This window comes from Pholcus phalangioides, unplaced genomic scaffold, assembly GCF_987345545.1.
Source record: "Pholcus phalangioides strain wild (caught in Gottingen) unplaced genomic scaffold, Ppha-v1.0 ptg000015l_1, whole genome shotgun sequence".
Lineage (NCBI taxonomy): Eukaryota > Metazoa > Arthropoda > Arachnida > Araneae > Pholcidae > Pholcus > Pholcus phalangioides.
Window position 1 is genome coordinate 89,691,663 of NW_028301608.1, and position 12,701 is coordinate 89,704,363.

A 12,701-nucleotide genomic window follows, 5' to 3' on the forward strand; every position below is an offset into this window, starting at 1 on the left:
AATAAATGAATAAAAATAATAAAATAAATAATAATAATAATTACTTAAAGGAAATATAGCTTAATTTTACTGAGCAATTGCAATTTTCTACAGGTCTGTGTTCGAGGTTGTTTCGAGAGTAAAAAAACGCACATGACAAAATGGAGGAAGAGTAAAAAAAATTCTCCTTATAAGAGTAAATAATTTAAAATTATGCTGGGTCTTTTTCCTTTCATTGCAACACGTAAAACACGTACGTCCTGAGCTTTGAGCTTCTATTTGTCTGCATTTGTGAGACAAACGCCTATTAAAACAGAGAACTGAAGCCTTTTCGATAAGCCCAGAGCTAGATAAGGACACACACAGCGAGCTCAGTGAACTTTCTGCATTTGTTTGTCAGGGTTCGCCTTTACAGTCTGATTCTTTGGCTCAATGTGTCTCTTTAATTGAATTTTTGACAAGTTGCATGTTGATTTTCAACATGACTGGAAGGACGTGTAGCTTCGCTGTTAAAAGACTTTTAAACATCACCCTGAGGAAATATACCGCTGGTAAAAAGTGTGGCTTTTACAGGCTTTATTGCAGCAGCATTAATTCCTCGATTCCGTCTAGAAGTGGATTCAACGACTACGAAAAAGAAAATCGGATTTTTAGTCTGAATGTCCCGGAAAAATATAACTTCGCCTCTGATATTATCGATGTTTGGGCAGAAAAAGAAGTGGTAAGTCCATGTTTTTGAGCTAATTAATGTCAAACTTGCATAATTTCAACTACTTTAACCACCGATACCGTTTCGCAAAAAATACACCTGACAAAAGAAGATTTAAAAAAAAGAAAATTTATGAAAATAGATCACATTTATTCCTCGCTTTGAGCGTTTTCGCAAGCCGCCCCCCCCCCAACTTTAAAATTCGATAATTTTGTAATGGCGTTGTTTGTTCCCACCTAAAACTTCCGCCTCCCCCCTAAATTTTGCCACCCGGAGCAGTTGACCCTCCTGCCCCACCCCCGTCTAGTTCGGCTCTGCTTGGGGATATTACTTCCAACTGGTCGCGCAAATTATTACTTTTATTCTTTCGACCGACCACATTACGTCTCGGTATAAAAATATATCATGAAATGCTCCCGCGTATTTAAGACAGACATTTTCTGAAGCATTTACCATCCATTTCTTAACTAAGGAATCGTCACTAAAAAGCTTGGAATTTTTCGAATATGTAGCCGATTTCATATATGCAGCGGCTCCCACTTCATTAGGATTTTTATAATTTTTTGACTTAAATCTGCTTTATACTTTTTATTTGAAAAAACAAAAAGACAAAGTTTTTTGGATCTTGCCAGGAAGTCGCGGGCCTCCAAGAATTCCTTCGGGGGCCGCGAGATTGACACTCCGATGTAGATTATACAAATATATATGGAAGAAATGCTCAAATCCATCTCACCAGGTATCATTAATGAACATATTTTCGTAACACATCCAATGCCATCCGAATTTTAATCACAAACAATCCTAAATGAATTTACAATTGCCACATTTGCGAAGAATATTCTTCAGAATCCTCCAGCTTCGCTTCCTTTTTATAAAGAGACGAAGAATACTACTCGTGTTAACTAAATCGTGACTGCTTTCATTAAAAATGTTATCAATTTGCCACATCAGGATCTTCAGGAAAGAAAACATCCGCATTCACACTAGAATCAATATGCAGTAGTGACGACAGAAGCAAAAATCAATATAATCCAATTTAATTAATTTAGCCTTAAATTGACGAAATTTATTTATAAGTTTGGACAATTAATCCATTAAATGAAATAGTATTTTGTTGCTGGCAGTTGGGTTTATTTCTTCTCTTATCCCTCCGAAGAAAACCCTTTATCTTATGCTAAATTTAACTCACTTTTACGTGATTTCGTCTTACACGATTATTTTCCAGAACCAGTAAATAGTGGCATAAAGTGAGGGACGCATGTAGTTATAAATATATTTGAAAAAGAAAATGCATTAGTGTAATCTGAGCATCAGGGGCGTATGTAGGCTCGACATTTGGATGGGACGCAAAGGGTTTAGGGCGTAAGTGCTCCACCCATGGTCCGCGGGTCAAATGTAGTCCTTGGAGTCATCTGTGATGAGGCCCGAGTGATTTCAAAACTAATTTCATAAAAATGAACTAAGTGACACATTTTAACGGACATTTTAACATTTTACTCAAGTGACTCGCTGTGCAGTTCTACGTCACTCACGACCGAGGTACATCTCTGGATCAGTTATGGGAGACGCATCATATTTACAGATCATTTGAGTGACCCGAGACACAGTTCCAGACCAATCGAGTGGCCCACGACATATTTATAGATTACCTGAGTGACCCACGGCTCAGTTCCAGAGCACTTAAGTAACCCGTGGTACATCCCCAGATCATTTAACTGATCCACCGTATATTTACAGATCATTTGAGTGACCGACGGCTCAGTTCCAGAGCACTTGAGTAATCCGCGGTATATTTACAGATAACTTGACCTACTCGCGAAGATGTTGCTGATCACTCAAGCGGCCCGTGGCACATTTATAGATCATTTGAGTGACACGCGGCATATTTACAGATCACTTGGGTGACTCAGTTCTAGAGCACTACAGTGGCCCGCGCGGCACATTTTCAGATCACCTAAGTGACCAGCAGCACAGTTCCAAATCACTCAAGTGGCCGTTTCCAAACCAATGAAGTGGCCTGCACTTTTCTAGAGGTTGCGTACTCTTGGTTTAATGGGGCACAAGGAATCCCTTTCAAAGAAATTTTGAGTTACTAACCTTCAAAGGTATTAAAATTGCAACAGAAATTGATTAAAATACCCCGTAAAGGTAATTTCTTTCGACATTTTAATTGTCTTTACAAATATATTTGATCTTTCTTCATCGTCTAGGGGCGTTTCCCCACCCCTCGAGCTCAGATCTACGCTAAGAATTACAATTATTTTTAATGTAAAATGTCGAAACAAAGGTGAAAAAAGCATAAAGTGGAATTTCATCATTTCATTAGTATTCTTTGTTTGAAAACTCATAGTTCATATTAACTAATGTCAACTTATTAATATACATATATTTTTTATATTAAAACGACAGAAAAACGGCAGAAAAATTCCTGCGTTTTGGTTCGTGTATGAAGATGGGAGATCATTGAAATGGAGCTTCCAAGAACTGTCTGAAAATTCCAAAAGGTATACAGTACGTATTATAATTTTCAATGTACATTCATCAATACGCATATGCTGATGAGCCTCATAGACAGATGCGTATTTACGGAGGGGGAAGGTGTGTGGATAAGGCAGCAAATTTCAGGAATGAAGTGGTACAGAAAACTAGTAGGATGGAAAAGGTGGGGAAATTTTTATGGCCCACAGGCGGTAAAACCATGAGGGACCATTCAAGTATTACGTAAGCAGATTTTTAGCCATTTTTGATTCCCTTCCCCTTGTCAGAAAAATTTCGTGGTCTGCCCCTCACCTCCTGATGCACATTGGAATCACAGACGTACGCGGGGGGGGGGGGGGGGAAGTGGCACGAGTTTCCTTACCTATGCCCTTCCCCCCCGAACTCAAAATTTCTCTTCAAGAAGTTCATCGCGACCCACCCTCTAAGCCATATATGCTGAGCTCATGACTCTCGGGGTTACTACCTAATGTGGTTAGACACCTCAAACCTAATTTTGTAAAGAATGATGATTTAAGCGACACATTTACAGATCGCTTAAGTAGTCCCGTGGCTCATTTAGAGATAATCACTAATAAATTAATAATAACTTAATTTCACTTAAGATCCTTTAAATGACATGTGGCACAGTTTTAGAGCGCTTAGGCGGCTCGCAGTGCAGTTCTACATCACTCAAGACGAATGTACCTACGTTGCCCGCGGAACATTCCCAGATTACTTAAGTTATCAGCGACATATTTGTGTACCATTGAGTGACGCGCGGCACTTTCCTAGGGCACTTAAAAGATCCGTAGAACATTTAGTGATCACTAAACTGTATCCATAGAGGACTTATCAATTGTAGGAATATTAGTTCAGGTGCCCGCAAACTAGGGAAAGGTTTTTCTTGTTTTTGGCACACCCAGTAAAGATGCCATTAAGAATATTTCATATTTTATAAATGGTTGTTGATGACGTAAGCATCATTCACTCCTCCCCCCCCCCCGTCATCCAAAAATCAGCAAATCAGCCCCATTCCTCTCCCCATCGATGCTTACGTAATACTTGAATGCCTCCTAAGTCCACTTCTGCCTGGAGAGCGAGGGACTAGATCAGGAAATGACCAAAATGGTGGGAAGGACTAGGTCAGTGAATGACTACAATAGTGACATAGAGAGCTTGCATGTATATGTTAGGCACATACAGATTTTACTGCATTTTTCGCAGACTGTTAGGAAGTTCCCACGGCCCGGTGACAGTCCGCGGATCACCGGTTAAAGAACGCGGTTCTAGAGCCTTCTTTGAAGCCATTCTTGTATGAAGCATTGTTAAAAACTATAGCAGTGAAACACTTCTTTTAAAGCGTTATTAGAAAACATCTGTCGTTGTACAGAATATTATTTTATATCAAGTGGAACAAGAAATATATATATCTATTCATTAAAAAAAACTAATAAAATCCCTCATTGTTGCGTAGAATATTGTTTAACATCATTGTTGCGTAGAATATTGTTTAACATCATTGTTGCGTAGAATATTGTTTAACGTCATTGTTGCGTAGAATATTGTTTAACATCATTGTTGCGTTGGAAATTTTTTAAAATCATTGTTGCGTTGAATTCTTTGTTGCGCAAAATATTGTTGGCATTTTGGGGTGTGTAAAATATTGTTGGAAACCTTTGTTGCTTAAAATACTGTGTTAAAATATTGTTTAAGCTCACTGCTATGTGAAATATCGTTTAAAATATTGTTTAAAATCACTGTTATGTGAAATATCGTTTAAAATATTGTTTAAAATCACTGTTATGTGAAATATCGTTTAAAATATTGTTTAAAATTACTGTTATGTGAAATATCGTTTAAAATCAGTTATGTGAAATATCGTTTAAAATCACTGTTATGTGAAATATCGTTCAAAATCACTGTTATGTGAAATATCGTTTAAAATATTGTTTAAAATCACTGTTATGTGAAATATCTTTTAAAATCATTGATGTATGAAATATTGTTTGAAACCTCCATTGCGTAAAATATTGTTTTAAAATGTAGTTTGAAACCATTGTTACGTAAAATATTGTTTGAAACCATTGTTACGTAAAATATTGTTTGAAACCATTGTTACGTAAAATATTGTTTGAAACCATTGTTACGTAAAATATTGTTTGAAACCATTGTTACGTAAAATATTGTTTGAAACCATTGTTACGTAAAATATTGTTTGAAACCATTGTTACGTAAAATATAGTTAGAAACTATTGTTACGTAAAATATTGTTTTAAAATATAGTTTGAAACTATTGTTACGTAAAATATTGTTTTAAAATATAGTTTGAAACCATTGTTACGTGAAATATTGTTTGAAAATATAGTTTGAAACCATTGTTACGTAAAATATTGTTTGAAATCAACTATTGCGTAAAATATTGTAGGTAACCTTTTATAACATGAACCATTGTTTGAAACAAGTGTTGCGTAAAATATTGTTTAAAACCAATTTTGCGCAGAATATCGTTCGAAATGACTGTTGTCAAGTATTTCGAAACGGTTTTTTCATTAAAATTTTCCTCTTTTTCTCCCTCATAGGGCAGCACGTTTCCTCGAAGACTTTTGTGGAGTCCGGAGAGGCGATAATATGATCGTGATGATTCCGAAACTACCCGAATTTTGGCTTCTTAATGTCGCCGCTATTAGATCAGGTTTACACATTTTCATATATATTCACTCTATATAATTTTTATTCTAACTTCATTTTGGGACTTCTCCCCCCCCCCCCATCTTAAATCAATCAAAATACTCGCAGACAGAAAAATATATATATTTAGACTGATGTGTGTTGGTTGTATTAGCATGGGTATAATAAAAAGTGTTGATGATTAATTTTTTTGCAATCAGCAGTTTGTATTCGGGTCACAAATTAAGTGAAAACAATGAGGAAGTCGCAATATCCGGCCAAAAATGCAGCAAAAGAAAAACTATATATATATATATATCAGGAAATAAAGAGGATATATATAAAGTAAAATAAGAGAGAATATATACCCCACCCTGTATATATATATATATATATTCCACTATTATCGCGCATTGTAAATATTAATCTCACATAATCTCAGCGTTTTTCTTGATGAAATACATGGTGGACCAAAAGTCCTGGATACATTTTAAAAATTAATAACAAATCACAGCCAATTGATATAAAAAGGCGCGGTTTGCACCGAAATACTTACCATGACCTATAGCTTTTTGATAAATTGAAAAAAGTTGAAACTTTCCATTCACAGGTGGCGCTGTAAAACGAAAAACTCGACATCGCACATAAAATGCAACACAAACAGAGCATAATTAATGTTTTTGACAATTTATGTTATATAAAAACTACCATATTTCAACGCATGAGCACCCTTTCACCCGTTTAGATGGTTTAGATGCAGCCCGAGCTAAAAAAAACGCTCAGGTTGAAATGTAACAGTTTTATGTAACTCAAATTGTCATAAACATTAATTAAGGACGTGTGTGTGACACATAAATAAGGACTGTATGTGTTGCATTTTATATGTATTGTAAAATTTTTCGTTTTACAGCCCAACCTGTGACTGAAATTTGAACATTTTTGTAAAAATTTTTATTAGGAAAACTCTTAAGCCATGATAAAAAGGTGCCGGTTTGCACTAAAATATTTGTCAATTGGCTGATTATTAGTTTGTTAGTTTGTACAATGTGTCTAGGACTCCCTCCCTGTACATTTTAATGCACTGCTATTTGTAATAGCCCTGTCTCGTAGGTATTTCTGTGCATTTAAGGTCCCAATTACCCGCATTTTTCTCCATGAAATATGATCAGCCTAGATATTCTTGACCTTTGATCGTATACTCGATATGCTCCTAAACGAATTTCAACTGACTTTGGATACTTAATGACGTCATATTTTCAGGAGTTGTGCTTTCTCCAAGCAGTACGCAGCTCAAAGCTAAAGATCTGAGGTACAGAATCGAAACTTTCCAGCCGAAATGCATTGTGGCTCACGAGAGTGTTGCGGACATCGTGGACGAGGTTAGAATTCACTTTATATAGCTTGATCATTCTGTATTTTGTCTTCGTTCGCATACAGTAGTGGCAAGAATTGTAGCTGCCAGTTGAATACTGGCAATTAAAAAAAAAAGGAACCGTCATAATTTTTCCAAAATTTCTTCAGAGATGATGACTAAAATGGGATCTTGAAAATTTATTTAAAATATTCGCAATACTTTTTCAGAAAATGTATTTTTTTTTAAATTTGCAGTATAATTGGAAAAATTACAAAAGCCACTTGTTCTTTCTCGCATCACTTACCTCATTTGCATATCCTCATATGGCTTGGCATAATTTCTGAGAGCTTCTCAAATAATTAGACGTGGTTGTTTTCCGTGAAACTCTATTCGTAAAGATGGGGCGAAGCAGAAGGCTATCTATCATAGAAACAGGTAAGATCCTCGTTTCAAAAATGTGTGAATTAATTTCTCGAGAAATCTGGATAGAATATTAATATGTCTGAGACACTGGTTAACAGTTTCTTTAAGAACAATGAATTTTATGCTGAGTATAAAAGTGTGTTAGGCCGCCTCTTTAAGAAAAGGTACAGAACAACAGAAATATATCGAGATGGAAAGGAAAAAAATTGTCTTAGGAGAAAATTACGATCGATTTAGAACTCTTGCACCACCTCTTCCTAACCAGATAATGACCAGCCGCATGGCCAAGACACTGTTAACCAGTATCTCAGACATATTAATATTCTATCGATATTTCTCAAGAAATTAATCTACACATTTTTGAAACATAGATCTTACCTTTTGCTATAAGACCGGGATTCCCAAACTGTGCTCCACGAAGAGATAGGAGATTAAATGCAAGAATTTTTTAAACCGAAATTGTCCAGTTAACCTATTCAAAGAGCGTGCGTGCGTGTGTGTAGCTGGAGATTCCTATTCCTTCCTATTTGGACACACGTCACAAGTGGAGTTCCTCAAGGAAGTGTCCTTGGCCCCATACTTTTTTCACTTTTTATCGATAAACTCGATCAGGGTATCGATGGGGTTATCAGCAAATTCGCAGATGATGTTAAGCTAATGGGGGTAATCGGGAATCAAAACGATAGGGAGTTGCTCCAGACCAACTTAAACAGGATTGCAGCATGGGCAAATGAATGGAGCATGACTTTTAACGTTGATAAGTGCATGGTCATTCATTTTGGTTCGAACGACTCACGGTTCTCTTACGAGTTGAATGTTGTCACTATCCCGGATGCAACTAGAGTCACCGATTTGGGAATTCTCATTGAGGAGGGAGCGGCTTGGGTTTTCTGAACATTGTTCAGCGGTGGTCAAAAAATCGAATAGAATGCTTGGTCTCATTTTAAAAAAGGTCTCTTCGCGTTCTCCTAAAGTCATCCTTCCGCTTTTTCGAGGCTTAGTTCGTCCTAGACTGAAGTATGCTGTAAGGTTTTGGAGACCATACCTACAGAGGGACATAGACTTGGTTGAAGGGGTGCAGAGAAGAGCTACGCGTGTCCTTATTGGCACACGGGGCTTGAGTTATGAAGAGGGACTTCATTTTTTGAATACGTTTACATTGTATGAACGCAGGTGTCGAGGAGATATGATCGAAGTGGTCAAAATTTTCAATGGGATGGATAGGATGGACCATGAACTTTTAGTACATCGCCAATCGACTGCTTTTACAAGGGGACGCGAGTATCGATTGGTGAGGGACAATGCAAGGCTATGGTGTAGCAGGGAATTTTTCTCTAATAGGGTTGTTAATAAATGGAATAGCTTACCTCTGGAGGTAGTAAATTGTAACACAATTGACACATTTAAAAAGAAATACGATGAACATGTTGGGGTAAATCAAGAAGCTATCAATTCTTAGAATAAGACAACCATAATTCTTTATGGGCATTGTATAATATTTTATCATGTGTATATATTGTTTACAATTTTTGTTAATTGCATTTTTAATTGGGTTGCTATATTTTTGAAACATATGACATCCATATTTTTATGGGCATCTTTTTCTCAGCCACCTCATTGGGCATTTTGCCTGTTGTGGCGCTGTATTTGTATTTGTATTTATAATACCGAGAGATATCAATTCCCTAAGGTATCGATATTCCAATTCCTTTGATCGTTAGGGTTGCTATAGTTAACCATAATTATAAGTGGTGATAATTATTACAAAAAAAAATTCTGATCGTAGGCCGTACTTAACTTGGCCGTAGCATATACACATATTTCGGCATGTATCGGTTCGTTAGCAATTTCACAGAAGAATATATACGTACGAGGTACATGTACGAGATTAAGGATACTGGCATTGCATTTCATTCTAGCAGTAGTAGTGGTTTTTAGCCAAGAACTTTAAAAATCTTGATAATTTGTGGGACCTTTTTTGATCGTGGAAAGCGAGGGGTTACATACAGTATTATCAGTGATAAGTTGTGTTAAAATAAAACGCTTTTATCGATTTATTTCCATAGAGTACATCAACTCCATCAACGGTGAATGCGAAGGTACTTGTGTCAAGCCGTCCGAATACGTAAGTCATTAATTAAACATGATAGAATTTAGCATTAAGCAATAGAATTCAGCATTAAGCAATAGAATTCAGCATTAAGAAATAGAATTCAGCATTTATTAACAGAATTCTGCATTTAGCTGAGGAATTTATCAGATTCATTAAGCGAATTCATTTGTCTACTGGCAAAAAGTAAATGACTTTCTGAAGTAAGAAGGACAATCAACAATCACTGAATTTTTGAAAAATCACTGACGGAAAATAATTTGTATACACATAATTTATAATTCGTTTCATTTATACGCGTATCATGTATGCGTCCGTTTCCATAATGCAGTATGTATACGTGTAGTTTATTTGTAAATATTCCCATTCAATAATTCACACAGTATGATTAAATTAAATAACTTTCATCTCCAGTTCAGCATGTTTTACTAATACGACGTTCGTATAAAAATAGTTCATTCATTTTAATAAATCTTGCTTTTCTCCAACTTTTTGAAATGAGAATATCTGTTAAGTCGAACTAACGATAACTCGAAGTTTTCTGTGGGCCGCTGCACGAATTCGACTTATCGATATTTGTCTGTATTTCCAAAATACAGCAACCCAATTAAAAAAGTGCAATTATAAAAATCAAAAAAACATACAGGGCAGGGTGCTTAGGTAGCAGGGCGTACGGCATTTTACGGGTGAACCGTGGATCTTAAAGTCATACCTCCAATTAGAAAGAGCATCCAAATAATGTGTAGTACTCAGATGTGTCATTCATGCTGCAAGGGGTTGTATAGTTATTGAAATAAAATAAAAATAACTTGTATACCGTCCTCGTGTGCCCAAGAACCCATTTAAAAAGCTGTTGCCCTGTCTCTCCAATGCGGGAAACCCGTTTTACACGCATTCAATGCTGTTTTTTTACCAATTTTCCTCTGTTTTTCGAATTGGAATATCTCAGTGAATACTGCATTTAAAAACGTGATTTTTTTTTTTTTTTGGTCTCAGAAGAGACAGGGCTACAACTTTTTAATTGGGTTCTTGCGCACGGGGACGGTATAAAAAATTAATTTGTTTATTTTAATAACTGTACAACCCCTTGCAACATGAACCACGCATCCGGGTACTACACGTTCTTTTGGTACTTTTTCTAACTGGAAGTATGCCTCTGAGATCAACGGTTCGCCAGTAAAATGTCATACGTTCTGTTATACGTATACATGATACCTATGCACCCTGTATATACATGATAAAATATAATACACTGCCCATTAGACAATATTTATTGTTGTCTTATCTAAGAATGGATAGCTTCTCGATTTACCCCAATATGTTCATTATGATTTATTATCAATACGATACAATAAATGTTAAATACATACTTTTATATACATATAATATATTTTCATATGCATATATTTATTACGTTTATTATCATATGATAACGATTATTATGCATTCTCATAGACTTCTTGTATTAAATTACAGGAGGAAAGGGTGGTTAGATTTTGGTGAACTTTTACAAAAATCCTCAGCTGATTACAAGGTTTGTGTGTGCATAATTTATTTATTCAGTCAGAAGTGATTAAATTAAACTAAGTTTAATTAATGCGATAACTTCAATATTTAGTATACTCAGTCAATTGCATGAGTAATGTATGTGTTAAATCTGGTCTTGAATAATACTGTTTATTCAAGTTCTGTAGCACGTGCAGAACGTTATATTTCACTCTTCTATGTCTCTTTGCTTGTTACATGCATAGTGCTTATACTATATACCTCGTTTCCTCGTCGTATTTTGCATCGCACTTGACTGGCATAACGTTTTTGTTCTGCATTTGTGTCTCTTCTGTAATTGTTGCGTACGGTATTGTATATATACAGTATGTCAATGGTTTTTCGCCCCCCCCCCCCTTTGAGGCTTGCTTGCGACGTGCGTATCTTTGTAAGTGTCTGCCCAATGTAAACTCAATTCTGTGTCTTCTTGCCTTCTGGTGGTGTTTCGGTGTTTAATACTTCCGCCATAGCACAAAGCCTCCAGTAACCAGCTTATATTCCACTGTAGGTCATGATCGGTTTCAGGTCCTCGCAATGCGAATTTCGCCTGAGACTGATCGATGACAAAGACACCGATGCAAAGAAAACATTCGAGAGACTTGGTATTGTCGGACATCCCGTATGTACGGCATTCAATGGCGTATGCATGGTGGATTGTATCAGGGCCGTCTTAAGAGCATCATGGGTCCCCGTGCCCAGTGATTTTTCTGAGGCCTTACCTGGTAAATTCTAGAAACTTTTAACTGGATCTCATTTTTGTGAGGCCCTCTTCTCTTGAGCACCCCCCCCCCCCCGGGCCGGGCCCGGGTGGGCCCATGCGTTAAGACGACACTGGATTGTACACTGAAGAGCCAAAAAAAACTGGTCACCTGCCTAATATCGTGTAGGGCCCCGCGAGCACGCAGAAGTGCCGCAACACGACGTGGCATGGACTCGACTAATGTCTGAAGTAGTGCTGGAGGTAATTGACACCATGAATCCTGCAGGGCTGTCCATAAATCCGTAGGAGTAGGAGGGGGTGGAGATCTCTTCTGAACAGCACGTTGCAAGGCATCCCAGATATGTTCAATAATGTTCATGTCTGGGGATTTTGGTGGCCAGCGGAAGTGTCTAAAGTCAGAAGAGTGTTCCTGGAGCCACTTTGTAGCAATTCTGGACGTGTGGGGTGTCGCATTGTCCTGCTGAAATTGTCCAAGTCCGTCGGAATGCACAATGGACATGAATGGGTGCAGGTGATCAGACAGGATGCTTACGTACCTGTCACCTGACAGAGTCGTATCTAGACGTATCAGGGGACCCATATCACGCCAACTGCACACACCCCATACCATCACAGAGCCTCCACCAGCTTGAACAGTCCCCTGTTGACATGTAGGGTCCATGGATTCATGAGGTTGTCTCCATACCCGTACACGTCCATCAGCTCGAAGCAATTG

The 12,701-nt window shown here is 37.1% G+C and overlaps 1 protein-coding gene across 1 annotated transcript in view; it reads left to right on the plus strand.

Moving 5' to 3' along the window:
- Positions 1-313: 313 nt before the first annotated feature.
- The window catches only part of LOC149076997 (acyl-coenzyme A synthetase ACSM3, mitochondrial-like), a 28,810-nt gene continuing 16,422 nt past the window's right edge, over positions 314-12,701 (plus strand). Inside the window, exons 1-6 of the mRNA XM_089244729.1 lie at positions 314-700; positions 3,098-3,192; positions 5,746-5,858; positions 7,094-7,212; positions 9,677-9,735; positions 11,197-11,254. Coding sequence (XP_089100855.1) covers positions 446-700; positions 3,098-3,192; positions 5,746-5,858; positions 7,094-7,212; positions 9,677-9,735; positions 11,197-11,254 — 699 coding nt within the window. The 5' untranslated portion in view covers positions 314-445. The remainder of the gene's footprint in view (positions 701-3,097; positions 3,193-5,745; positions 5,859-7,093; positions 7,213-9,676; positions 9,736-11,196; positions 11,255-12,701) is intronic.